Source organism: Erpetoichthys calabaricus, chromosome 15 (genome assembly GCF_900747795.2).
Source record: "Erpetoichthys calabaricus chromosome 15, fErpCal1.3, whole genome shotgun sequence".
In the NCBI taxonomy this organism is placed as follows: Eukaryota; Metazoa; Chordata; class Cladistia; order Polypteriformes; family Polypteridae; genus Erpetoichthys; species Erpetoichthys calabaricus.
In genome coordinates this window covers 68,024,784-68,052,240 of record NC_041408.2, presented here as the reverse complement: position 1 = coordinate 68,052,240, position 27,457 = coordinate 68,024,784, and the positions used below count along the sequence as shown (strand labels likewise).

At 40.3% G+C, this 27,457-nt stretch overlaps 2 protein-coding genes across 2 annotated transcripts in view; one reads left to right on the top strand and one right to left on the bottom strand.

Annotated features, from left to right (window-relative positions):
- Positions 1–8,262, bottom strand: part of fh (fumarate hydratase) — a 62,946-nt gene extending 54,684 nt beyond the window's left edge. The window contains exon 1 of the mRNA XM_028820482.2: positions 8,076–8,262. Coding sequence (XP_028676315.1) covers positions 8,076–8,180 — 105 coding nt within the window. The 5' untranslated portion in view covers positions 8,181–8,262. The remainder of the gene's footprint in view (positions 1–8,075) is intronic.
- Positions 8,263–22,387: 14,125 nt separating this feature from the next.
- The window catches only part of LOC114665743 (kynurenine 3-monooxygenase), a 64,510-nt gene continuing 59,440 nt past the window's right edge, over positions 22,388–27,457 (top strand). Inside the window, exon 1 of the mRNA XM_028820361.2 lies at positions 22,388–22,547. Coding sequence (XP_028676194.2) covers positions 22,491–22,547 — 57 coding nt within the window. The 5' untranslated portion in view covers positions 22,388–22,490. The remainder of the gene's footprint in view (positions 22,548–27,457) is intronic.

The window sequence follows — 27,457 nt, the reverse complement described above, 5'->3', positions numbered from 1 at the left end:
TTTTGGGATGTGAGACATGCAGAATTCAAACCCAGAACACTGAACTCATGAACCAGCTGCTAAAAACTGACCACCATGAAATAAAAAACAAACAATTTAGCACAAAAAAAATTCAGGCCAGTATTTTTCCGAGTTTAGTCCTTCAGGGTCCCCACTGCTACAGGTTTTTATTTCAAACACTTTCACATTCAGTGCATCATTCTTACTTTTTAAATTAACACTATTTTTAATTATTTGGCCTACAGATATTTCTCAGAGATTCATTAATATTTGTACTCTTTGCCATGGCTCTAAATGCTTACCTTTTCTGTTTTATTTCCTTTAACATTTTAGGTAGAGTTTACTCCCTTAAGGTTGGGGGTGCTGTTGAAAAACGGGCCCGGTTAAAGCCCATTGAGGTATTCCTTGTGTGATTTTGGGCTATACAAGAAATAAATTGTTGATGTTGTAATGGAAACCAACAGCTGATGACCAGCACTGAGAAGTGCAGACTGAGGTGCAAACAACATAGGAAGCTAATGGAGACCAATCACCTTACTTGTTTGCTCATTAAAAAAACTTTTGTTAAAAATAAATATGTCATCAAAGCAATTGCTCTCCTTAAGCCTTCAGTTACTGAATACAATTAAAGAGCAAACTCTATAGGAAAGGGTGCATTAACAACAAATGACCAAGGAAACTATGCATATTTTGGCAAAAAGGGATTAAGAAATGACATTTTAATTAAAAAAACTTAGATTAATTAAAAGTAAGAATGATGCACTGATTTTGAACTGGATTGGAATAAAAACCATAAACCACAGGGGTGTTTCAGAGCAAAACTTGGGAATCACTGGTTAGGACAAAAATATGTTTTTAATAAAAGGTAAAGGTGAATCACATATGTTCTTCAGCAGTGTACAATCAGAGAATTCTTGCACCCTGTCCATCCCTTAAAGTGAGTGTTAAATTTATTTTAGGAAACAACACATTCTGCCAAACAGATCAAAGGGCACACGAAGCAATGGAAAACAGAGCATTTCATTTATTTAACAGAGGACTAAATTGCTCAGACCAGAAGAGGACATGCTGACTACTGAAATCAGTTATTTAACTGGTTGAGATAGGCTTGAAGGAGGCTAGGAAGAGTTACAGGGTTGTGTTCCAGTACTGCAACTTTAGCTACAAAGCCTAACAGCCATATTTTGAAAGCATAACTAATGATTCATGCAACAACAATGCAAACTATTAAAAACAGAAATGCAATAAATCAGTCTATCTTTCCAAAGCTACTTATGAACGGAGGTGCAAGAGTTAGAATGGCTGACTCGCAGTTCAAAGGTGCTGTGATCGAGTCCTGACCTGGTCATTCTGTGTGGAGTCTGCATGTGTCCTCCACATTTGTGTGGTTTCTTCCACATTCCAAACACGGGTAGGTAAGACTGATTGGACATGTGCGAGTGTATGAACGCGACTGTGCACTGTTTTGGCTAGTACTCCAGTTTCTCCCTACTCAAAAGATGTATATATTAATTTATGTGGTGACCCTAAACTTGCCTTGTTTGGTATTACGTGCAAGTTTGCTTTAAGATAGACTACTCTATCATAGACGGCTGATTCTTACTTTTTCTTGCATGCCTATGAGCTATCATGTCTGTCTGCTGCTCAGTTTCACTATGCTGTTGCTCTTCTTTTTCTTTCTGCTACTATGGTGGTAATTACTTAGTTTTGCAATTACTTTGCCATAAACAGATAAAGCACAGGTCATTTTGTTGTCCTTTATTTATGTTTAATAAAGTTGATGTTTGAAGAGCAATAAACACAACACTTACACTTGATTATGAATTCTGAACATGTATGTATGGTGTCCTGAAAGATTAGATGTACAGTCGACCCTTGATATACGACTGGCCTGACATGAGAACAACTTGCTTTACGACCAAAATTTTTGTTTTGAATTACGACCCGAATGTGGTCACGTGTATCCGCTTGTGCGATTGTAAACAAACAGCCGACAGCGTTTGTAAGCATCAGTCGGAGCCCTGATACATGTGTTTGTGGACGCAATTTCAGTCAGTGCAGTGATTTATATAATTTATTTCGATAATTGCTAAGGAGGGAAGCAAAGGTAACGAAGGTAAAGAAAGCGATCACAATCGAAACGAAGAAGGAAATTGTGTGGAAATATGAGAGTGGTGTTCGTGTGACCGATCTCGCTAATATGTACAGCATGTCGAAATCCACCATCTCGACAATTTTACAAAGAAAAGATTTGTATAAGGAAACTCCTTCCAAACAATAACCACCTTCCATTTCATTCTACTCCTCCTTCCTTCCTGCAAGCCAAAGATGTCAACTTAAATGGTGAGTACGGTATGAAATTGTTGTTTCTGGTAGGCTAGGCACTTTTTATAACTTTTTGGTTAGTACATTAGAAAAATGATTGGTATTTTTGGTAAAAAAGTTAAGTGTTGCTGTTCGGAACACATTAAGGGCATTTCCATTATTTCTTATGGGAAAAATAGTCTTGACTTACAACCAACTTGAGTTACAACCAGCCCTCACGAACGAATTGAGTTTGTAAGTCAAGGGTCCACTGTATGTTCTGGAGGATTATCAATAGGTGGGCTTGTGAGGACCGTGCTTTACCTAGACATGTATGAGCCATCATGTTTGCCTGCTGGTCAAATGGTTCATATTCAAGATTACTTTCAGCTTGTCTATATACTCTTCATTCTTCGTAAAGTAATTGGTCTCTGCGATTTGCTTGGAGCTCAGCAGATGGTGCTGGTGTTCTTTTTCTGTTCACCATGCCATTTGTTTTAGAGATCACTGTCATAATAAACCCACAATGGCAGGTCACATTGCCAAAGATGCCGTTACTTCAATTTTTTTTTTTAATTTTATAACATTTCACATCAGATATGTTACAGGTTTTTATTTCAATCAATTTCACAATCAGTGCATTATTTTTACTTTTAAATGAATCCTACTTTTAGTTAGTTGGCCTACAGATATTTCTCAGAAATTCATTAATATGCCATGGCTCTAAATGCTAACTTCTTCCGTTTCATTTCTTTTCCTTTATCATTTTAGGTAGAGTTTGCTCCCTTAAGGCTGGGGGTGCTGTTGAAAAATGGGCCCAGATAAAGCCCATTGAGGTATTCCTTATGTGATTTTGGGCTATACAAGAAATAAATTGTTGTTGTTGTAATGGTAGCCAACAGCTGATGATCAGCAATGATCAGTGCATACAGACGTGCAAACAACATAGGAAGCTAATGGAGAACGATCACCTTACTTGTTTGCTCATTAAAAAAAACTTCTGTTGCAAATAAATATGGCACCGAATCAATTGCTCTACTTAAAAGCTTTCACTACCTGAATACAATTAAAGGAGAAAACTCTATAGGAAAGGGTGAATTATAAACAAAATGGCAAAGAAAACCTTTCATATTCTGGCAAAAAGAGATTAGGAAATGACATCTTATTAAAAAAAAAAAAAAATAAACCCATAATGGCAGGTCACATTGCCGAGGATGCCGCTACTTTTATTTTTTAGAACATATCACATCAGAAGCTTTCGAGGTTGACCAAGATCAAGGTTCTTACCCCAGTAGGAGTGAAAGATGGACACACCTTAGCATAATAATAATATATACAGTACTGTACAAAAGAAAATTACATATTGTTACATAGCAAATAATATTCTTATGCATATACTGAAATAAATACATATTACACTTCAATATTTATTTGTTAACTGATTATTTCTATGGAAATTTGCATTTAAAAATCTATACAGTTCATCTACCACAAAGAAAACAATATAAAAATAAACTGACCCATTCCACATTTTCTTAAATATGCATTGCTTTCTATAAATTGCACTGTTTTGTGTCTGCTTAAAAGTCAATTTTTAAAAAGTAGTCATGTCAGAGTTGAAACATTTTTGTTTGTTACCTCACCTCCTTACCTGACAGAAGATGTGTCACCCAACTTCACCTAGGAAATTTCATAAGACAGTTGGCCTCAGCCATTGTGCCATCACTTAGTTGGATATATTAGACGTACTATGTAACTAAGTACTTTTCTGTATAAAATATTTGTTAGGTTTTTACCAAAGTTTAATATTATTGGTAGGCAGTGTGGTGTAGCAGTTAAGGATATGGACTTTAAACCCTGATGCTGTGGATTCAAATTCTGCTACTGACATTGCATGACCATAATCACATCACTTCACCTGCCTGTACCAATTGTATCGTAAACGATGCAAGTCACCTAGGATAAAGGTGTCACTCAAAGAATAATAAAATAATTAGGTCACTGGAGTTGCTTACTCTTGAAGATGATATGTGTAATTGCACATGAGTAAAACTTTCCAGCATTAGATGAACTTCTGCTTTTCCTAGTGACTTTGCATTTGTTGATGGTCATTGCAAAACGCAACTTTACAGGAAAGTGTATTCTTTTGAACTGAAATGAGTAATCAGTAGTGAGGAATACAGGAAAGCCAAGTATATCTTGATGAAAGGATCAAAGGTGTGAAAAGAAAATACTTGGATAAACTGCAGGGACAATTGTCTGCAAATGACAGCGCATCAATCTGGAGAGGCCTTAAACAGTTCACAAATTACAAGAAACAAACATCAAACAGTTCTGCTGATCCCAGTCTGGCTAATAAGTTTTAAGGTGTCTTTGAAAGACACTGGGGCATAAATCTACCTGACGGTCTCACTGTTACTACTGTACACTCCTCTTCTTCTCAGTGTCCCCCACCTGTCAACACTGCAAAAGACATCTTGTAGCTTATTCAAAAAACAAAATATTACAGAAGCTGCAGGTCCGGACCTTATTTCCTCTGCCACCCTAACTGTGTAAACCACCTGTCTACAGTATTTGCAGACACTTTCAACCAATCTCTGGATCTGTGCACTGTTCCTGCCTGCTTAAAGACCTCCACCATCATTCCAGTTGCAAAAAAAAAAAAATCAAAGGTCCCAAGCCTAGATGACTACAGACCAGTAGCTTTAACATCTGTGGTAATAAAAACCTTGGAACACCTTATTCTGAATTACCTCAAGAATATTACAAAAGACTTCCTGGACCCATTTTAGTTTGCATACTGAATTAACTGGTCTGTGGACCATGAAGTGAATTTAGGTCTGAAGCTTTATATATTTTAATTTCCCCTTGGGATTAATAAAGTATATATCTATCTATTTACCAGCACCTTCATAAGCCAGGGAAATATGTGGGGATCTTGTTTGTGGACTTTAGCTCTGCTTTCAATACAATCATCCTAGAGGTCCTAGATAAGAAAGCCACCCAGTCTGACCTGCCTATTGATCAAAGATTTTTTTTACAGATAGGAAACAGTACGTGCAGTTGGGCATAAACAATTACATGTCTGACCCACTAACCCTTAGTACTTGTGCACCGCAGGGAAGTGTCTTTTCCCCGCTACATACAATTTTTTTTAATCCTTTATTTGCCATATACAATTTCTTCTATTATGAATTTGTCATTTTTTGCTTACTAACCCAACTTACTGTAACTGCACCTCTGGCAATTTCTCTGTTAAACTTCTTAAATTTGCATATGACATAACACTAATATGGGCTCATTATTGTTTGAAATGAACCCTATGCAGACAAGAAGTGGAAAATCTGACATTGTGCTGCAACCATAACAATTTGGACCTTAAAATTCAAAACGATCACTCAGTCACCTGCTCACCTATCGCTTGCTATAAATGAGTCATTTAAGTTTCTGGGCTCTGTGCTGTCACAAAACCTTAAGTGGAACAATAACATCACATGCATTATTAAGAAAGCTCATCAGAGAATCTCCTTTTTGCATTAGCTGAGGAAATTCAATCTCCCTCAAGCGATATCGGTCCAATTCTACACAGCCATTCTGACCTCGTCTATAACTGTTTGGTTTTTGGCGCTGGCTCTGTTCAGACTAATGCCAATCTATCTGTGATGCATCATCAAAGCCTGTGAAAGGATCATTCATAGGCTGAAGCTTACCGCACCCTTATGTTACCCATATAACACCTGGCAGTGGCAGATAGACAGTAATTTTTGGATGGTAGGATTGGATCGTGTGTCTGCCTGGGTGGCTGCCAACCAAGATTCCAAGCTGTTTGTGTCGTGTTGTGGGTGTGGCAACGCACTGTATCAGTGCAAGCTCCCCAACCTGACCTGATTTATTAATTATATATTTAAAATTCTAAATATCAAAATCATTAATAGGAAAATCACATAATATTGTAATTGTCCTTTTATATTGTTCTTAAAGGAACAGTCATTGGAGTTCAGCAACTAAGCACTTCGTTACATACTGTACAGTACGTATCATTTGCATGTGACAAATAAAATTGATTTGATTTGGAGTGGTATTCAGGTAGTGGATGTGGTGCACTGCTACAGGTACTTGGGGGGTCCACATCAATGACAGGCTGGGTTAATCTTGTAACACAGACTACAAAACTAAGGAAAAAGCAGATTCTTTATTTCCCTCCTAAGAGACTGTGTTCATTTAATGTGGCTTGTGACATCATTTACATGTTTTACAGCTCTGTGATGGCCATTGTGATTTTCTATTCTATAGTGTGCTGTGCCTGTAACTTCACTTCAGGAGATAGAATGAGCAAATGACTCATGATTAGTAACTGATTGAATCCAATTACTAATAGTTGATTTTTTTCTCTCCTACATAACTTTTTTTAATGCAGAGCTCTAGTTTAGATAACAAATATATGTATTTATATCAAACAGGTGTTTTCCACCTAACAGTAAGACTTGAAATAAAAACATTTGAAAAACATTTTCCAATTGACCTAACCTGATTCAGTGTTCGGGGAACTTATCTCAGGATCAGCCCACACATGACAGGAACCAACCACCACCATCACACCCATACTGAAGAAGTCCATTGTCTCTTGCCTCAATGCCTATTGCACTAAAGCACACACACACCGTTTATCATAAAGTGCTTTGAGAGCCTTATCTTAGGTCACCTGAAAGCCTGACTTTACATATTACATGACCCTCTCAGGTTTGCCTATCAATTGAACTGCTCCACTGTGGATATTATTAAATCTACTCTTCATCTGACTTTAAGAGACACTTATGCTAGAATGCTGGTCATAGACTTCAGTTCAGCATTCAGCACCATCATCCCTCTGAAGCTCATAAGAAAGCTAAGTCTGCTAGGCTGCAACTCTTCCCTATGCAACTGAATCCTGGACTTCCTGACAGCAAGACTCCAAGCACCCCACACTGGAACCAGCACCTTCACACTGAGCACTGGTGCTCCCCAGAACTGCATACTCAGTCTGCTGTACTTCTATCCGCTCAGCTGACTTGCAACTGTATAGCTGCATACAGCTCTACCACCATCATTAAGTTTGTGCACCTAGCACCTAACCTTACTTGTCAGTTAACACCACCTCCATAGCCAAGAAGGCACAACATCATCTCTTCTTCCTACCACATTCTACAGGGGAACCATCAAGAGAGTTCTGGCCAGCTGCCTCACCAAATGGCTTAGGAACTGCAGTGTCTTTGACCACAATGTCTTGTAATGGATAGTACAGATCACTGGAGCCTCTCTGCCAACCTTTAAAGATTTCTTTATTAAGTATTGCATTACACGATTACTGATCAGGAGTGAGGCAGTAGTGGAAATCACTGCGCCACCGTGCCGACTACAGTTAAAACATTTTTATAACATGTTTAAACATTTACTAATACAAAATAAAATCACTTTCTAAACTCCACGATGCATGCCGATGGTAAATGTACTAATGCCAACACAGTGACTGCATGCCATTTCATAACACAAGAAGATTTGTGCCGCTTTGCATGTATTAATTTTAATCAATTTATGTAACCTTGAATACTGCTGCTATTGCAAACGCATGCGCGTGCCACCTAGTCATGCTTAGATCGCCCTGCTTGCACGTTCACCAAGAGTCCGAGACGAACTTCAAACACCTTAATAACGAATTAAAGGTCATTTTGAGGCCGCTCGCCGACAAGCGCTATTGCTCACGCCAGAGACGAGCTTTGTCAAGTCCCACTCACCATTCTGTACCAGGCCAACGGGCACGGTCGTTTACTGATCGCGCTGTTTTGTACTGTTACGAGGTTCCTACTAGCCCGTAACAGGCTTCTGAGACAACGGTGCATGGCGCTGTGTTTAATTCTATTCAGGCCGAAGCGGACAGGCTGCACAGCGCACGCCCACGACTGAAGGAGGAGGAACCTTTACGACACCAAAGCCAAAGGAGCCGCTGAAGAGGAGGGACGATTTGAGAGGGTGCACACAGCGGACGTTAAAAGAAAAAAGAGGATGAAATGTGGGCTGCACCAGGAAGTTGTAGGAGTTGGCATGTACGGCCATATACATATATAGATAGACGCCGCATTCACTGTGTTGCCCAGTCGACATGATACGTCAGCGCGTCCGCCATATTGCGGGTGGCAAAAGTGCCATTTAAACTAATACAGGTAGACGTGGAAACCGGGTTTTCTGATGAAAAAACAATAACGTTTAAAACAGTATCGTTTAGATACAACAAAGTTTGGCGAATCGTTTAAATGCAATTATTTATATCCATTTATACACTAATAATGACAATTATTAAATAATAATAAGAATTATTATTAAATAATTCCTCCCATATAAGTAACATTTCTCGGACTACCTTCTTCCATCTCCGAAACATTTCTAGACTTTGTCCTGTTCTTATGCAACACTGTACTGAAGTATTGGTTAATGCCCTAGACACCTCACGTATAGATTACTGTAATGCTATTCTATCTGGCATCCCACAAAAACTTATCCATTGCTTACAACGTCTTCAAAATTCTGCTGCCAGGATAATAACCTGCTGTTCTAAATCCACTGAACATATTACACGTCTTCTCTCTCTACTTCACTGGCTCCCTGTTAACTACAGAATACAACACAAAATACTGCTCTTAACATTTAAAGCTCCCCCCTACCTCACTGAACTCCTACAGACTTACACTCCTCTCGCTCACTCAGATCCTCATCTGCAGCTCGACTTTCTGTACCGCACATCAGACTCTGTTCTATGGGAGCTCGAGCGTCTCTCATAGTGCTCCTCAACTCTGGAATTCTCTTCCCTCTCATATACGTTAGCTCGATTCAATAACACATTTTAAAACTACCCTCAAAACTTACCTTTTCAAACTGGCATACCAATTGTGAATTTTGCACTGTTACTGCCAGTTATCTTTGTCTTTCTTTTAACAGTAAAATGATACACTCCATGACAAAAATAATCAATTATATTGTATACAAATTGGCTTAATTTCTGAAAACATTTCACTCATTCCTCTCTCAATCTCTCTCTCTCTCACACACACACGCGCACAAACACAATGTGGTTACTTAAATATATACAGGATAGGATCTAAAATCCATGACATAGAACTTATAGCTTTTTCTGTGTGTTGCCACTCTGTAATTTGAGAGTATTCAGTCTGGCAATATGGTGCAGCCTTAGTTTGTGGAAGACAGGCACAACTAAAGACATGAGCATAAAATGACGGTTGTCAATTTCAAACTGTGTTTCCTCAATGTGCTCCTTGAGAAAAAACACATCATCTGAATCACTCTCAGCCCGAACAAACTGATTGATCAAAGATACACTGACAGCTTGTCCTAATGTCGACTGTCAGATAACATGCTCAGCTTCTTTGACCACCTTGACTGCACCCTCAGAAGGAATCATCAAACCTCCTTTGTTTTTTTAATGTGAGCAAGTGGTAGCTTTGATCATATGATGCCGGTAGAGCATCTGTTACCAAACTAGCACAGCACACATCACAGGACAACTTTCTCAAAATCCCGTCTAAGGGCTACCTCTCACTGCTTCCTGAGCTGGATTTCTTTAGTGAACCTTCACAGTTTGAAAAATGTTAACAGCTAACAACAATCTACATAGTTAGTGACTAAATACGTTTAGCCAAAACATTGTTTGGAGGCTCACTTGAGCACATAAATGCATAGCTTTGCTAGCTTAGCCTGGCGTAGCTAAAGTTAAGATTATAAAACGGGATTTTTTAATGGCCAAATATAACCAAAACAATTGTTCAGCTTTACCTATGAAATGTATTCCCCCAGGATCTGGTTTGGAGCGTACAGCGGTTTGTACAATCCCAAGCAGCACATACGTGAGGCATCTTTATCCATTACTTCACTTCACAGCAGTGCCACTCGCAATATGGTGGCAACGTTGACATACGATGCTGCTGGTCATGAGGTGTCTAGTAATTCTATGTCTATGTGTACGGTGTTGGGTTTGTTGTGACACAGCTATCTTAATGGTGTGGAAAGTTCAGATTGTTGCATCCTCTTTGAAATTGGAATATAGTAGAATATATAGTTAGGGTAAAGAAAGAAGTAGGAAGGGAAGGGAAAGATAGTGTCTGAGAAAAGCGTTAGAATTTAGTAGTTCAGATGAGAGTAAATCGCGAGGCCATTATTACAGTTAATTTGTGGTGGGTTCACCAAAACAAGAAAAGTAGGGGTGATGGCAAGGCACATGACAGTTTAGAGGTACAAATTGAAGGAAATAAAAATGTTAATGGGCACAAATTGTTTATGTTTTGAACATCTACTTTTACTTGCCCTCGTGAAGACAAAAAATGATTAGAATGCTTCAATTGCGTCACATTTAAGTACAAAATAAGGCCCCTTGGTGACTTAACTGTTTTAGAGAGATCATACTTTTTAACAATGTAGCGTTCGGACACTGGGTCATTTAATGCAGCACAGTATTTCTCGCCTTTGATTTCGGCACAAGACTTAATCAGCTGTGAGTACTTAATCATTTCACTGAGGTAGGGGGCGTCCCTTCATCATTTTGGTGTGTGGATACTCGATTGTTTCAGCTACCAGGTGGGGGGTTGTGGTGGGAGTGGTTAAAGGTATTTGCCATCGTGGGCTTCAGGGTGACCACCCTGAATGCTCTTGCTAGTCTTTGGATACAGCCGTCTGTTTTTGCTGCTTCCTCTTGGCATTTCTCGTCAAATCGTCTAGTCTTAAAGTCAATGTTTTGCTGGCAAAATGTAGCAGTGGTCACTACTGTATTGTCCTGGTGTGTCAGGGGTTTGGTTTTTTGATGTGTGCATTGATTTATTGTAATTTTTACTCATTCATTGCCCAGCATACAAAGCTATCAGTCATTAGCATTACAGCTACCAACCTTGTTCATGTGGCTTGAGCAGGTGCAAGAAAATTGCTACCACACTGCTCTTTCCAGCTTATAACATTGAACACCACAATAGGCTCAGAAGAGCAGTTTTCTTGTTTTTAAACCCTTATTTGCAATTTTTTTTGACCCTTCCACAAGTTTTGCCAGTTTTTAAAATTTTCCTCCTAGCCCTAGCAAATGGACACACACACACACACACACACACACACACACACAGATACTTGTGCTTTTATTAAGATGGATAAGTTGATTTCAGTCTGTCCAACAGTCATTCTGTGTTAGGCATATTCATCATTAATGTTTGCAGTGCACAATCTATTGGAATGTGTTTTGTACAACATGTAGTAATAAAATGCATTGTTTTTTTTCATTCCAACAGATGGTGCACCGCAGACATTAGCATTTCTTTTATGACTCCCATACCAAATGGCATTTAACTGGAGGATATACAAATACACAGCAACACACACATGCACTTGTCCTTTTGTTAACTTTTATATTTAGTCAATTTTGTTCAATGTACGTATATTTAAGGAAAACAACACATATTCATTGACTCTCATATAACTTCTCTAGATTTTGTCTCTTTTTTTTTCCTTCTTTTTTAGTCAAAACTTCTTTTGGTGGCCCATCGTTTGTACACTCTTTTTGGTGTGTCCCTACGAATCATCCAGCAGTAGTCTGCCATTAGACTGACATCTCAATGTCCCTGGCACCTTCTTGCCATATCCTTGATATCCTGATGGAATCTTTCACCTTCCTTTCACTCACCACTCCAAAATCTTCAGGGAAAATTTCCAAATGTGACTCCAAAAAGAGAACTTACAACCCAACTCCTTAAAATTAACTATTGAAATTTTCAAAATTTCTTTATAATTTGGATCTTTATTCTTACCCCTCGTTCCAGATTGTCCATAGCATAATGAAATTCTGCATCAGAAATCAGTTTTCTAATATCAGTTCTGGCAAAAATGCCCTCTGTTAGTTTAGCCTCAAACAAACCTCAAAATGTTTATCACAAATGCATAAAACAAGCTCCATCTCAAGATAGGGCCCTGATAGACTGTTTCATTATGTCAAGCAAAGTGAAGGGTTGGCAGCAGCACTTTATGCGGATCCACCAAGCTAGGTCTGATAATGTTTTTGGCACCAAGCTATATAATTTTTTTCTAGCTGGCTGTAATAGTTAACGTTCTTGAGAATATTTTCTAAGTACTCATTAGTTAATTGTGAATTTCCCCTAGGGATTAATAAAGTATCTATCTATCTATCTATCTATCTATCTATCTATCTATCTATCTATCTATCTATCTATCTGTCTGTCTGTCTGTCTGTCTGTCTGTCTGTCTGTCTGTCTGTCTGCCTGCCTGCCTGCCTGCCTCTCTATCTATCTATCTATCTATCTATCTATCTATCTATCTATCTATCTATCTATCTATCTATCTATCTATCTATCTATCTATCTATCTATCTATCTATCTATCTGTTATCTGTTTTCCTGCCCAGTCAGGACAAAAAGAAACCAATTTCTTGAGAAAACCAGGAGATGTGAGCAAAAGGCAATCAAAAGAAAATAAAGAATAAACTGAAGTGACCGAAACCCAGATAAGAATCAAAACTCAAGGTCAAATAATACACAATAAGTCAAAAAACAGGCAAGACATAAAAAGTAAACACACAAGAAGTCAAACTGAAAATAAAGGACTTTATCCGCAGATCGGATGAGGCTTAGAGCAAAAGGCTGACCTTTATGTTGTTTGCTGTTTAAGTCAAGGTCACAAACCTGGAGATCACACACCTAGACGTGAGGGATGGAACTCTGACAGTGGTACACAAAATGGCTTCTCTTAAAGGAAAATTCAACAAAACATCGACATTCAGCCAAAATCATGACACTTTCAAATGCACAGAACGAGCAAACAGGTATTGATGTGTATTTGTTAACATTATGAAAAAGCACTCCTTTAAGGCTCCTTTTAAATGTCTATTAATGTCTCCATTCTTCAGCACTAAGTCACTTGCATCAATGAAGTAAACCATGCATCCAGTTTTCTTGAAAAATGCTGAAAACTCTTCTTCTCTATTTCTGTAGCAAGTGAAAATTCTGTCTGGATGTAATAAGTTGTTATCTTTTATTTGGGTCCCCAAGAGCTCTGCGGCATCATTGGGAAGGCCAAGATATCTTGCTAAATCATTAAGTACTGTACATGCTGAGTGAATGACTATGACTCATTGCTTGAACATGTTGAGAAAATTATTTATGTCACTGGTATTGACATTACTTAATTATAGTGCAAAAAAAAAACTATAGTTGGTAGTTCTGTGTATTGTATTGTATTGTATTGTATTGTATTGTATTGACCCCCTTCTTTTGACACCCACTGCACGCCCAAACTACCTGGAAAGGGGTCTCTCTTTGAACTGACTTTCCCAAGGTTTCTTCCATTTTTCCCTACTAGGTTTTTTTTTGGGAGTTTTTCCTTGTCTTCTTAGAGAGTCAAGCCTGGGGGCCTGTCAAGAGACAGGGCCTGTTAAAGCCCATTGCGGCACTTCTTGTGTGATTTTGAGCTATACAAAAATAAATTGTATTGTATTGTATTGTAGTCAAAAAAAAAAGTTTTTTGAAAGAAATGTTGCATGATAGAGAAAAATGTTTTCATTTTTGAATTCAGTGCCCATAAATATATAAAAATCACATGAAATAATTGAAGCTTTTATTTCAATGCATACACGTGTAATAGTTTAGTGAGTGTAAAAGAAAGTGAATACACATGGAGTTTGTCTGGGGTGACTGATAATTTAGACAGATAGATAGATTATTAATCCCTCGATCATCCTCCCTATTCGCCTGATTTAGCTCCCTGTAATTTTTATTTGTTCCCGAAAATCAAAGTGACCTAAACGGAACACATTTTTCTTCAATGGATGAAGTGAAGACAATAATATTTGGGTGGGTGGAGGTGACTAAGTCAGTATGATCAAGGGGGGGGGGGGGGGTGTACAGTTTAATTATTGTGTACATGTCTTTATTCAGCTAAGAAGGACATGTACACAATAATTAAACTGTACAACCCCCCCCCCTTGATCATACTGACTTAGTCACCTCCACCCACCCAAACCACCCCCCCCCCCCCCCCACTGAATGTGTTGCTATATATTGCCTTTGATTCTTGTAAGTCTAAGCATTATCCTCTGATGAAGACCCCTGTTAGGGGTTGAAAGCTCAGGAATAAAACTATTTTATGATACGTGATTCGTTTTTTCTCCCTTCGTGGATCTCCAACTGCAAATATATATATATATATATATATATATATATATATATAAGTACTTTTTAAAAACCACGCTTATATTAAGTTAAAAAGTGTACTAAAAAGTAAACAAGAAACAGGTGAAGTTAATATAAGCATGGTAATAATACTAATAATAAAAAAACAACACATCTGTTGAAGAGCCACAAGCAAGATGACTTCCAGCAATGTTTCAATCAATGGAAGATATGTATGGAGCGGTGTAGAGATCAGGAGGGTGAGTATATAGAAGGTGACAATGTTTAGAATGCTGTAATTCAACAATAAATAATTTTTTTTTTACCAGTCCAGTTATTTTTGTGTCTCACTCGTATTACTCTAATATACCATTCTCAAACCCTCTTAATTCATCTTAGAGTCACAAGAAGTCGTAGTCTAGTCCAATAACACTTGTGACAGACGACCGGCTATGGACTCCGGTCGTCACCCCCAGGCCGCTAGGAGGAGACCTCCGGACAGCATATTTGTGCCCCGAGTTCCAGCAGGGCCTCATGGACTTTGTAGTGTTTTGACACAGCCCTGCTGGATACCTTGGGGGCCACCAGGAGTCGCTGTAGGGGGGCTAGTGGGCTCTGGCATGCCCTATAACCCGGGAGTGCATCCCAGTCACGTGACTGGAAGAAGCGATGTGCTCCCGGGATGAAGAAAAGGACTGTTTGCCCTGACCTGGAAGGAAAACGGACTTGTGGGTTTGGCTTGGAGCCACTTCCGGGTCAGGGGCTATAAAAGGACTCTGGGTAAGCCCAGACACTGAGCTGAGCTGGGAGGTAGGGTGGCGACGTGTCTGGGAGTGGAGGAGTATTGTTAAAGAAGAGTTTATTGTTAGTATATGAGTGTGGTGTGGAGAGTGCTTTGTGCACCGTACAATTATAAAATAAATATAATTTATACGTTCACCTGGTCATCAGAGTGGTACCTGAGGGTTCGAGAGGTGGACACGAGCCTCATCTGCTACACTGGCGTAGTCGGCAGGATTCTCTGGCCGTCTGGAGGCAGAGGATCTGCATTAAATATTAAATTCGTTGTGGCAGAGAACCCTAAGAAGGTCCCTCTAGTATCCGCGGAGGTGAAAACTCCACCCGCGACCAAGTGCGCTGCAGCTGAGAGCCGTCCTCTGCAGCAGGCAAGCATGGGGAAGAAGACTGGGAAGAAGGCTGGAGTTGTCCAGAAGACTTCGGTCCCAGATCCTATGGAGAAGCTGTGGACTTACCTGACGGGCAGTGAGGAAGATCGGGAGCAGTTTAAGGCCACGCAAAACCTAGCAGGGCAGCAGTCGGAATGTTGCCGGATAGCGACTCCCGAAGATTACTACAGGGAGTTGGAGCGTGATCGCCAACGTTCCGAGGTATGTGCTGGGGCAATGCCCGAAATGCCGGGAGTATTTGTTTCCTGTTTTGCAGGGGCCTGTCTGCACGAAGCGGACAAAGAGCGCGCCCGCCTCACACCTAGACAAGATGGCCACGAAGAAAAGAAAGCAAGCCAGTCTAGGCGTCCGCAGATGGGGAGTCCATTGGCGGAGAATGTCCACGTGACCTCGCACGCCGGCGACCAGGAAGAAGAGCAGTTGGGAGCCGTCGGCGAGGCGAATCCCAACGCGTCTGTGCTCCCTGAAGGGGAAGGGGGCGGCGAGCAAAGCAGCGTCAACTTTAAATCAAGGTAAAGAGGGACGGGACGTGACTGTAGTGTCTGCCGGCAAAATTAAAAAGGCAGACCGCAGCCAGCCGCAGGAGGCTACCCGTCCCTCTAAAGACTCCTTATCCCAGGAGCCCTTGCGCTCATCAGCAGAGCTCGTGCCAGGAGTGGACGTGCTCATTGGTTCCCGGTCGGCAGATGACCAAAATAAGGAAGTAGCCTTACTGCCGGCCGAGACAAATAACTTAACAAACTATATGATACGGGATCTCGAAGAGATACTCGAGCCCGTACTGGCTTTCTTTCAGGGAATCGAGGACCTGAGGAGACGGGTAGAGGAGCTGGGAGCCACGGTCGAAGCGCCGCTGAGGAAACTACAAGTATACCTGCGACGGTTAAGGCCGTGAAGCCCCGGCCTCGATTGATTCGGCGGTGCAGGTGAGTGAAATCTGCGGCGTATATAATAAGGGGACGCAGTGTGAATCGGCACCGCGTTTAATAAGTTGCGGTTGTTAAAGCGCTGTGTGCCCGACAGTAGAGTGTGGTACGAATACGGAGTGGTTGGGCAGCGATCCGATAGAACCGGGGCGGCGATATCAGACGCCGCTCCGGGATAACGCGGACCGTAAAAGCCCGACCCGCGTGGAAAAGGGGTTGCCGTTGGTTAATGAAGGGGCGGGGGAAGTACCAATCGTCCCGGGACAGCTGAATAGTGCTGTTACCCGGAGCGATGCGGTACTAATGACGCCGCCTCTGAGTTTATATAGGACAACGGGCGTGCAAACAGCAAAGAGGCTCTCTCTTTTCCATAGAGAGCCTCACGTTGTGCACAAGCCCCAGAGAAAGCAGGAGATCCCCACACAGAAATGCGGGTCTCCTAACAGGGAAAAGAAACGGGCAAAGAGCAGCAAAGCGGCTGTTAACCCCTCCTTGGCGGAGGACAGGGTGGAGCTGACAGAATTCCCGAGGTGCTTCAGGTCTCGGGAAGAGAGGCCACCAGGAGGACGTCGGCGGTGCTATAACTGCCGGCAACCGGGCCATGTGTGGAGGAGTTGTCCCCGGAGGACAGGGGAGTGGTGGGATACCAGATACACCGTTCCCCCAAGGTTCGCTGGGGGGTCTCGACAACAGAGCCACGGTCCGGATAAAGCGTTCTCCTGGAGGAAGACGTCCCTCGCGGGAATCAACGCTCCGCCCCACTGGTCGTCGCTAAGGGGGAGGGACTGTGACAGACGACCGGCTATGGACTCCGGTCGTCACCCCCAGGCCGCTAGGAGGAGCCCTCTGGACAGCATATTTGTGCCCCGAGTTCCAGCAGGGCCTCATGGACTTTGTAGTGTTTTGACACAGCCCTGCTGGATACCTTGGGGGCCGCCAGGAGTCGCTGTAGGGGGGCTAGTGGGCTCTGGCATGCCCTATAACCCGGGAGTGCATCCCAGTCACGTGACTGGAAGAAGCGATGTGCTCCCGGGATGAAGAAAAGGACTGTTTGCCCTGACCCGGAAGGAAAACGGACTTGTGGGTTTGGCTTGGAGCCACTTCCGGGTCAGGGGCTATAAAAGGACTCTGGGTAAGCCCAGACACTGAGCTGAGCTGGGAGGTAGGGTGGCGACGTGTCTGGGAGTGGAGGAGTATTGTTAAAGAAGAGTTTATTGTTAGTATATGAGTGTGGTGTGGAGAGTGCTTTGTGCACCGTACAATTATAAAATAAATATAATTTATACGTTCACCTGGTCATCAGAGTGGTACCTGAGGGTTCGAGAGGTGGACACGAGCCTCATCTGCTACACACTGCACAATCCTGGACGTGGTGTCAGTCCATCTCAGAGTAGATTCACATTGGGCCAATTTAGACCTGGCAATTAACATAAACTGCAGATGTTTAGGATGTGGATGGAGTATCAGGCAGACAAGCAAAGTGCCATTCTATTGCAAATAAATATATCTGTAATAACATAAATAATGTCATAACATTCTTAAATCCCATCACTCTGATTCTGGGCCACATGACATAATCAAAACTTTGTTTCCAATTTATACCTGAGTAATTTGGGTCCTATTGCATATAGAGTTCCTTACCCATAACTCAGATGTTTTACATTATAGCACAATGAATGCGGAACGTGGCCTGCCAGATAAGGATGAATATGTCACTTAAAATTAAATAAATAAGTAAATATGCTAGGCTATTAAAAGTACTGTGAAATTTAAATATAAATAATAACAACGTGAAATGTGAGTATAAAAATTAAATGTGGCACAAAATATATTTCTGATGTTTCTTTATGTATTTAATTTTTTACTTCTTTTATTTATTTCACTGACATGCAAGATTGAATTAAGCTTGAAATGAAAATTGTCGATTTCACTCTTCAAAGTTGAGAGGTCAGGCTCTACCAAGTACTGGCTTTTGATTGGTAAAACATCTGCAGACTGGACATCCTGTATGTGCTTTGCTTAACTTGGGAGTCCTGTGGCAGATGCACATTAGATACGAGTACAATAACAAGATTTATTTCTAGAGCACATTTTCATACAAAATATGTAGCTCAAAGTGCTTTACGGGATGAAGAAAGAGAAAAAAGGCAAAATATAAAAATAAAATTAGGCAATACTAATTAACATAGAATAAAGTAAGGTCTGATGGCCAGGGAGGACAGTGAAAACAAAATAAAAACTCCAGACAGCTGGAGAAAAAAAAAAAAAAAATCTGCAGGGGTTCTGAGGCCACGAGACCGCCTGGCCCGCTCTAGGCATTCTAACTAACATAAATGACCTCAATCAGTCCTGATGGTTTTCAGGGTTCATATGGAAGAACTTGATGATGACGGTCATGTGGACTTCTGGCCTTTAATCCATCAATGTAGGGACAGCACGGTGCTTTGATCGGGTGGTGGTGTGCAGATCGCCACCACAGAAAACCAGAAAAAGAACAGAGAAAGTAGGGGTTAGTATGGATTACGGAGCCAACAGGAATTATAATGATAATTAAATGCATATACAGAATATCAGTATTAAACTAAAATGAAGCTACGAGAAAGCCATTTTAAAATAATGTGTTTTCAGCAGTTTTTTTTAAAGTGCTCCACTGTATTAGCCTGGTGAATTTCTATCGGTAAACTATTCCAGATTTTAGGTGCATAACAGCAGGAGGCCGCCTCACCACTTCTTTTAAGTTTAGCTCTTGGAATTATAAGCAGACCCTCATTTGAAGATCTAAGGTTACAAATTGGAGTGTAAGGTGAAAGGCATTCCGAAATATAGGATGAAGCAGATTATTTAAGGCTTTGTAAACTATAAGCAGTATTTTAAAGTCAATTCTAAATGGCACAGGGAACCAACGTAGTGACATCAAAACTGGAGAGATGTGCTCGGATTTTCTTTTCCTAGTTAAGATTCTAGTAGCTACATTCTGCACTAGCTGCAATCGATTGATGTATTTTTTGGGTAGTCCTGAGGAGTGCGTTACAGTAATCTAGCTGACTGGAAAAAAAAAAGCGTGAACAAATTTCTCAGCATCTTGCAATGTTATAAGAGGTCTAACTTTTGCTATATTTCTTAAGTGAAAAAATGATGTCCTACTAATCTGATTAATATGTGATTTCAAATTAAGATCAGAGTCAATAGTTACCCCTAAATTCTTTACCTCTATCTTGATTTTAGGATTGTGTATCATATAATGTTTTGGTTATGGGGAGGGTAAAATCCAGTTTTTTGGAGGAAAATCCCTGAAGTGCCACTTGTTTTGTGTTTTTCATTTTAGTTGATATTGGTGTAAACAAAGTGATGTACTCACTACTCTTTAGCCATTTGCAGTTCTTGTATGTAATTAGGGGTAATTACACCAAACACCCCTTTGTTTATAAGGAGTTAATTTGCCCCAAGTCCATTTTTGTAGGGAAGTTAATGAAAGCATCCAAACTTTCTCAAAAGTACCTTGGCCAGTTCATCTGCCCAATCAAAGTACAAATTTCAGCAAGTTGTCTGGACAGCTTGCAAGCATTGTATGCCAGCCATATAAGATTCACCCAGATAAAATGTATGCAGTATAATGACAAACCATATACTAGTATTTCATACACTGCCATTAGGGACATGTTTATGATGTTTAAGCACAACTACTTTTCATGTCAGAGTATTTTTTTTCCTATGTCATATGTGAATTTCCTATTGGGATTAATAAAGTATCTATCTATCTATCTATCTATCTATGTGCTGATCAGTCAAAGGGCTTTATTCACTCCACCCTCCTAAGAGTTCCAAACAATTATGTAACTATCTTTATTTTATTAAAATTGAAGAGGAATTTGTGCCAAAATGCAGACTGAAATATTATTTTATGTGCAATGTATGTATTGCACAATACAGTGCATCCGGAAAGTATTCACAGCGCATCACTTTTTCCACATTTTGTTATGTTACAGCCTTATTCCAAAATGGATTAAATTCATTTTTTTCCTCAGAATTCTATACACAACACCCGATAATGACAATATGAAAAAAGTTTACTTGAGGTTTTTGCAAATTTATTAAAAATAAAAAAACTGAGAAATCCCATGTCCATAAGTATTCACAGCCTTTGCTCAATACTTTGTCGATGCACCTTTGGCAGCAATTACAGCCTCAAGTCTTTTTGAATATGATGCCACAAGCTTGGCACACCTATCCTTGGCCAGTTTCGCCCATTCCTCTTTGCAGCACCTGTCAAGCTCCATCAGGTTGGATGGGAAGCGTCGGTGCACAGCCATTTTAAGATCTCTCCAGAGATGTTCAATCGGATTCAAGTCTGGGCTCTGGCTGGGCCACTCAAGGACATTCACAGAGTTGTCCTGAAGTCACTCCTTTGATATCTTGGCTGTGTGCTTAGAGTCGTTGTCCTGCTGAAAGATGAACCGTCGCCCCATTCTGAGGTCAAGAGCGCTCTGGAGCAGGTTTTCATCCAGGATGTCTCTGTACATTGCTGCAGTCATCTTTCCCTTTATCCTGACTAGTCTGGGCTGCCATGTGCCTTTTTACTAAGGAGTGGCTTCCATCTGGCCACTCTACCATACAGGCCTGATTGGTGGATTGCTGCAGAGATGGTTGTCCTTCTGGAAGGTTCTCCTCTCTCCACAGAGGACCTCTGCAGCTCTGACAGAGTGACCATCTGGTTCTTGGTCACCTCCCTAACTAAGGCCCTTCACCCCCGATCGCTCAGTTTAGATAGCTAGCCAGCTCTAGGAAGAGTCCTGGTGGTTTCAAACTTCTTCCACTTACGGATGATGGAGGCCACTGTGCTCATTGGGACCTTCAAAGCAGCAGAAATTTTTTTGTAACCTTCCCCAGATTTGTGCCTCGAGACAATCCTGTCTCGGAGGTCTACAGACAGTTCCTTTGATTTCATGCTTGGTTTGTGCTCTGACATGAACAGTCAACTGTGGGACCTTATATAGACAGGTGTGTGCCTTTCCAAATCATGTCCAATCAACTGAATTTACCACAGGTGGACTCCAATTAAGCTGCAGAAACATCTCAAGGATGATCAGGGGAAACAGGATGCACCTGAGCTCAGTTTTGAGCTTCATGGCAAAGGCTGTGAATACTTATGTACATGTGCTTTCTCAATTTTTTTATTTTTAATAAATTTGCAAAAATCTCAAGTAAACTTTTTTCACGTTGTCATTATGGGGTGTTGTGTGTAGAATTCTGAGGAAAAAAATGAATTTAATCCATTTTGGAATAAGGCTGTAACATAACAAAATGTGGAAAAAGTGATGTGTTGTGAATACTTTCCGGATGCACTGTACATGTCCCATTGCCTTTGACTGGTGCAGTGTATAATCTCCCAATATCTACTCAGTGCTGACATACACAATACCAGCTTCTCCATCATGACAAATTACAACCAACTGCTGCAAGACATTTATGTTTCATACTTTTTTTTTCTAAATGCCACAGACTAGTTTTCTAAAATAAATTTTAAAAATCAAATCTTCAATTCTACGATCTGGATGGTGTTATAAAAATAAAATGTCTGGGACTTGTTGCCACTTCATTTTTTCATTTGCCAAGCATGTGGTTAAACACGATTTTAAACGTTTCATACTACCCACCACTTTTGACTGTCTTCCTCCCTTGAAGCTTCCTATCCCGTGGGCTATTTTTTCATTTGCAGAAGTGAGACAAACCAGTAAGCGCTCACCCTGCGAGCTCCTCCCTCGGGGCTTTTTGTCTTCTTTGACGTCTGGCATTTGATCAGACAAGTGCTGTTTAAATACAGAGACAAGTTACAGTTCACCTGTTGGAAGAGCAGCAGTCGATTTTCAGTCATGGAAAGCTCACCGAGAACAAAGAAGATTCGAGTAGCCGTGGTAGGGGGAGGACTGGTAAGTCAGCAGTTGCTGGAGTTCGGGACGGGCGGAGGACAAACTAATGATGTATATCTAACGGTGCACGTCCTTTTTGGCGCTACTACTTAACAGGACTGTTTTCGGAAGAAATTGATTCATTCAGGATATTGCAATTTCTGTTCGCGATGCCACAGGTCGCTGTTTGAAAATTGTCGTTAAAACTCGCATTTTCCTTCCCATATCGAAGCGCCGTTTTCTTTCCAGCTAAACTCTAGATTCAGCCTGTCGAGATTAGGCTATTTTATTTTGTTTTTATTTTATTTTCGAATGTTTAATGCTAATCCCACTTTATTACGGATAATTTGTAAGTGTACCACATCGAGACATATTGCAGTCTGTGTGGAAAATAGTTTTGTATTTTAGCCAGCTGCGCATTTTTATTGTGTAAAGAACATCTACAGCAAAATACACAGTCGTTACGCTCTTCTTTTTTTCCAACTAATCTTGTTTTATTTGTATTCTAGTTAAGAAGATTAAACTTTGCTCCAGCAGATCCCCCTTATCATTATGTATACTACAATTAACACAATATAGGAGGTCTTGCTGTATTCACATTTTCATTTGCAGTGAGGAGATGTGGGTTCGCTTTCCGGGTCCTCCCTGTGTGGAGAGCGCTTTGAGTAGTGAGAAAAGCGCTATATAAATGTAAAGAATTATTATTATTATTATTTCCATTAAAATTCTGCCGTTAGCAGGGACTTACCCCGAGATATTTTACATCAGTTTTCCTTTTTCTATAAAGAAAAATAATATCCTGTGTCATCCAGAAAATGCTCTTGCACTTTTTTTTCTTGTTAAACACACTTCCTCCCTTCCAAAATGCCTCTAACATAATTTATTTAAACCAGGTGGTCTATTTGCCTTTATCTCTTTCCTACACAATAATTCTTTAAGATGACCTGTATGTTTTCCTGTCGTATTTTTCCTGCCTTTCTGTACTTTTCAGCACTCCCACATAAAAATGTTGCTTTTTATAAAGTTTTGATGACCTGTTGAAGTCCAATGACTTCGCTGCTTCCGCAGTATGAGCTGCCTATGCTACTGAAGGTCTACTCCGGTACTGAGTACAAGGAGGGTCGTTCCTGAATTGCAGGTGAGAGGGGAGCCCCTGCCGATTCTCAGAGTGATCTTGATTTCGGCTACAATACTATATATAACCCGAAGGGTTCTAATATTTAAATGTGAAAGTTAAAAATGAAGATGTCTTTCTCTTGACGTCAGTGCATGAAATGTGCATCTTTAAAACAAGCACTTAATGATGGCAATTAGCTCAGTGATTACAGAAGACGTTATACATTTTTTAGTTCTATACCCAGGCAGATATGTCCGTTTTCCACGTTTCATCTGCGCAACCCTAAGGAAAACTCTCATAACTTTCCACTTGAGGCGTGTGCGTACGATCCCCGCCTCCCCACTCTGATTGGCTGACTCCGGGTTAGCTGCTCCAATAAGGTGATGTAGAGGATGTTCGGTGGGGCTGTGAAGATCCTCTTAGTGCTGTTAAATAAGTTCATTTGTTCATTGCTCTTGTTGGAGTCTAGGAGTTTGGTACTGCCTACATGTTAACCACATTTTTATTGTTAAAAAGCGCTGACGTGAACTTGCAGTAGTAAAAGTAAAACTTGATTACGTTGGCTGAAACGTTTGATTCTGGAGACGCCATTACGTTGAGTGATTAAATATATTAATAAACACCGAAGATACAAGGTGGATGTTATTTTCATCAAGTAAAGTGAATTGAAGTAAAAAACGGTCTTCAAAATTAAACTAATATGAAATTAATTGTGAACAGTACTTTTGTTTACGTTTGCGAACACAATATAAATACCATTAGGATGCTTCTATCATGTCATATTTAAGTACAAACTGAAAAATATAATAATTTAACAAATTACCCAATTTATTTTTGTATACATTATTGTTCTAAATTTAACATGAAACTATTTATTCGTTCTAATATTTTGACCACATAATACAGTCCTAAGAAAGAGTGGCTTGTTTGTTGTGTAGTCAGTCCAGTTAAAAGCAGCATGTAGTACGACTTTTTAAAATTCTTTCTTCCAACCTCACATCAACAATCCACGGTCACACTATCATCTTGTTAAGCTAGAAACATGACCTTCTTTCACTACCACCTTTTAACTCCCATGCATTAGTGACCTGGGGCCTCATGTATAACGCCGTGCGTAGAACTCACACTATAACATGGCGTAAGCACAAAAGCGGGATTGTGCGTACGCACAGAAAAATCCAGATGCAGGAATCTGTGCGCACGCATACTTTCACGTTCTTCTACTACATAAATCCCGATTTGCGTGAAAAGTAACGCACGTGCACGCGCCTTCTGTCCCGCCCCAACTCCTCCCAGAATTACGCCTCTTTGAATATGCAAATCAATATAAATAGCCTTCTGTGAAAAGACAATGGGAAAAGCACGGGAGAAAATATAAGAATTTCAGCGAATACCAAGTGGAGGCAAATGAAAAACGTACTATTTGTTGGTTTAAACAGTGGTATAATCAACAAAAGGACTCGAAAAAACTCGAAGGCTCAACTTCACAAAGTCGCACAGTGCCCGAAATAAAAAAGAAATCACATATCAAAGTCGCCGTGAAAAAGCGAGTCGTAGCCCACCGTCTGAGTGTCATATGAAAGCTTATTAGGGTACAGACAAAAAAAAGGCACACAGTGGGGAAAAAAGCACGAAATGTCAACTTTAATCTCGAAATTTCCACTTTAATCACGTAGTTTATTTTGCCATTAAGGTAGAACATCATAAACTTCATCTTAAAATCGTTTAATTTACTAGTTTCTCAAATCCTATTGTAACTAAAGTGGCATGTTAAATGCTTTGTTCTGTATTTGATCTTCTATGTGCTCTGTGTGTATGAATCACTGCCTGCTTTTTAAACGGGCTTTCTCTTTCTCCGACGGGACACATACTCCATTACATTCTTGATATTACAGCTCTCTGAATAATTAAAATACTGAGATGTATACGTGATATCTTTTTCATGATGATAGGAATGAAAGCATGTTATTAAACATGGGAACACGGTGGCGCAGTGCTTGTTCATGTCTCACGCAAGAGGCTTGCTGTGCCATGCGCAACCTTCAGTTAAATAATTTATCACAGCAGTACTGTCTCTTTCAAACGTACTAACCTCCAATTCCTGCCCTTACTTTTCTTTCTCCAAAAACTCAATCGCCACACAATAAGCTATGTAATAGACGTGAAGCCATCTGTAAGCTTAGAACTTCGATTCTTCAAAACTTTTAAGGAACATTGAAATATCTTAGTAGTACGTGTTTAATTATTATATCCGTCTATCCTTCCAGTGTCGCGTCAGCACCAGCAATAATACAGCGCAAGGCAGGAACAATTACTGAACTAGCTAGCGCTGCGGCACCGTGTCCTCGCATGTTTAATTATTAACAATACAGATTATTTAAATGAAGTTAAAGTTTTATCTGTATAATATAATCAACATGTTTTGCTGCATTTCGTCTTAGAAATGAATACCGTCATCACATGTAAATACGCGCTTTATAAAGTGGCGCAGGTTGTGCAATATTATAACTGTAGTGCAAGTTTACAGTGGGGTAATTGTACTTATAAGTAAACAGTTCTACAAGGAGCACTTGATGGACTGATTTAGTGTGTTTAGAGTTCTTGGGATGAAACTGTTTCTAAACCGCGAAGTCCGTACAGGGACTAAAGCGTTTGCTGTGGCTCAGGCAGCATCTGCTTCATGCTGTGTACCGATAATTCTCTTTCCAATCAGCTGCTGCTGTGATTTCCCACTCAGATACAGTGATATAAATACTCCGAGTGGTGCAGTGAGAGTAATGTGGGAAAAGATGATCTGCTGTGGCAACCCTTAACGGGATCAGCTGAAAGAAGATGCAGTGAGAGTTACAACGCTAAAGCAGTTATGGTATTTGGAATACTATGGCTATTCCCTGGACCATTATATTGCTGCAGGTTAATTACAATCAGATGCATTACACTAATAAACAATATGCAGTTAATTTCAGTGTATTTATAAAGCCGCGTCAGGAACGTGGATCTAAGAAAGAAAGGGTGATCACACAGGAACAGTAGCACTGCTTTGACGCTGGGTGCCGCCAGTCTGCAAAACCGGGCGGATAAATTGCGTACGCCAAGGAATGAGTTACCGTGGAAATGTGCGTGGCTTTACGCCAAGTTTAGGTTTTATACATCGCGATTTGAGCGTGGAAAGGTTCGTACGCAACATTTCTGTGCGTACGCACCGTTTATACATGAGGCCCCTGTTCTTGCTACTAACTAACTTCTTTTGAATTAATTTTAATGGACTTGCTCTTGAAGACTCAGTTTCTTTTTCCTTAATTTAGCAGCCAAACAATAATGAGATACAAAATGAGGCAAAACATGACCAGTAAAAACAGGTCACTACTTAAGAAAAGGGTTAGAATGAAAACCTGCAGCCACTGGGGCCCTCCAGGACCAGAATTGGGGACCCCTGAAGTAAAGCTTGTACCAATTAACAAAACATGAACTGAATCATCCCTGAATCATCCCAAATAGCATGCAGGATTTTTAAAGCTGAGGTGCATGTGAAAATATAGTTTTGCCATTCAAATAAAACCAAACTATTATAGTTATTACGCCCAGTAATCATTTGCCCACACGGGTGGTTTTCTAACTCTTTCACTCCGTCTAATAGGTTCAGATTGATTGGCCTTGTTTTGCATAATAGGACCAGATAAATGTCCTTTATCAGTTTCCTCTACAGGGTCTGAACAAGCAGGAGCAAGATGAACAGCATTCCATATAAAGTGGCCAACAATGAGATAAGTCATTAAACAAAGCCTTCAATTTACTGGTCACTCAACCTTGTGGA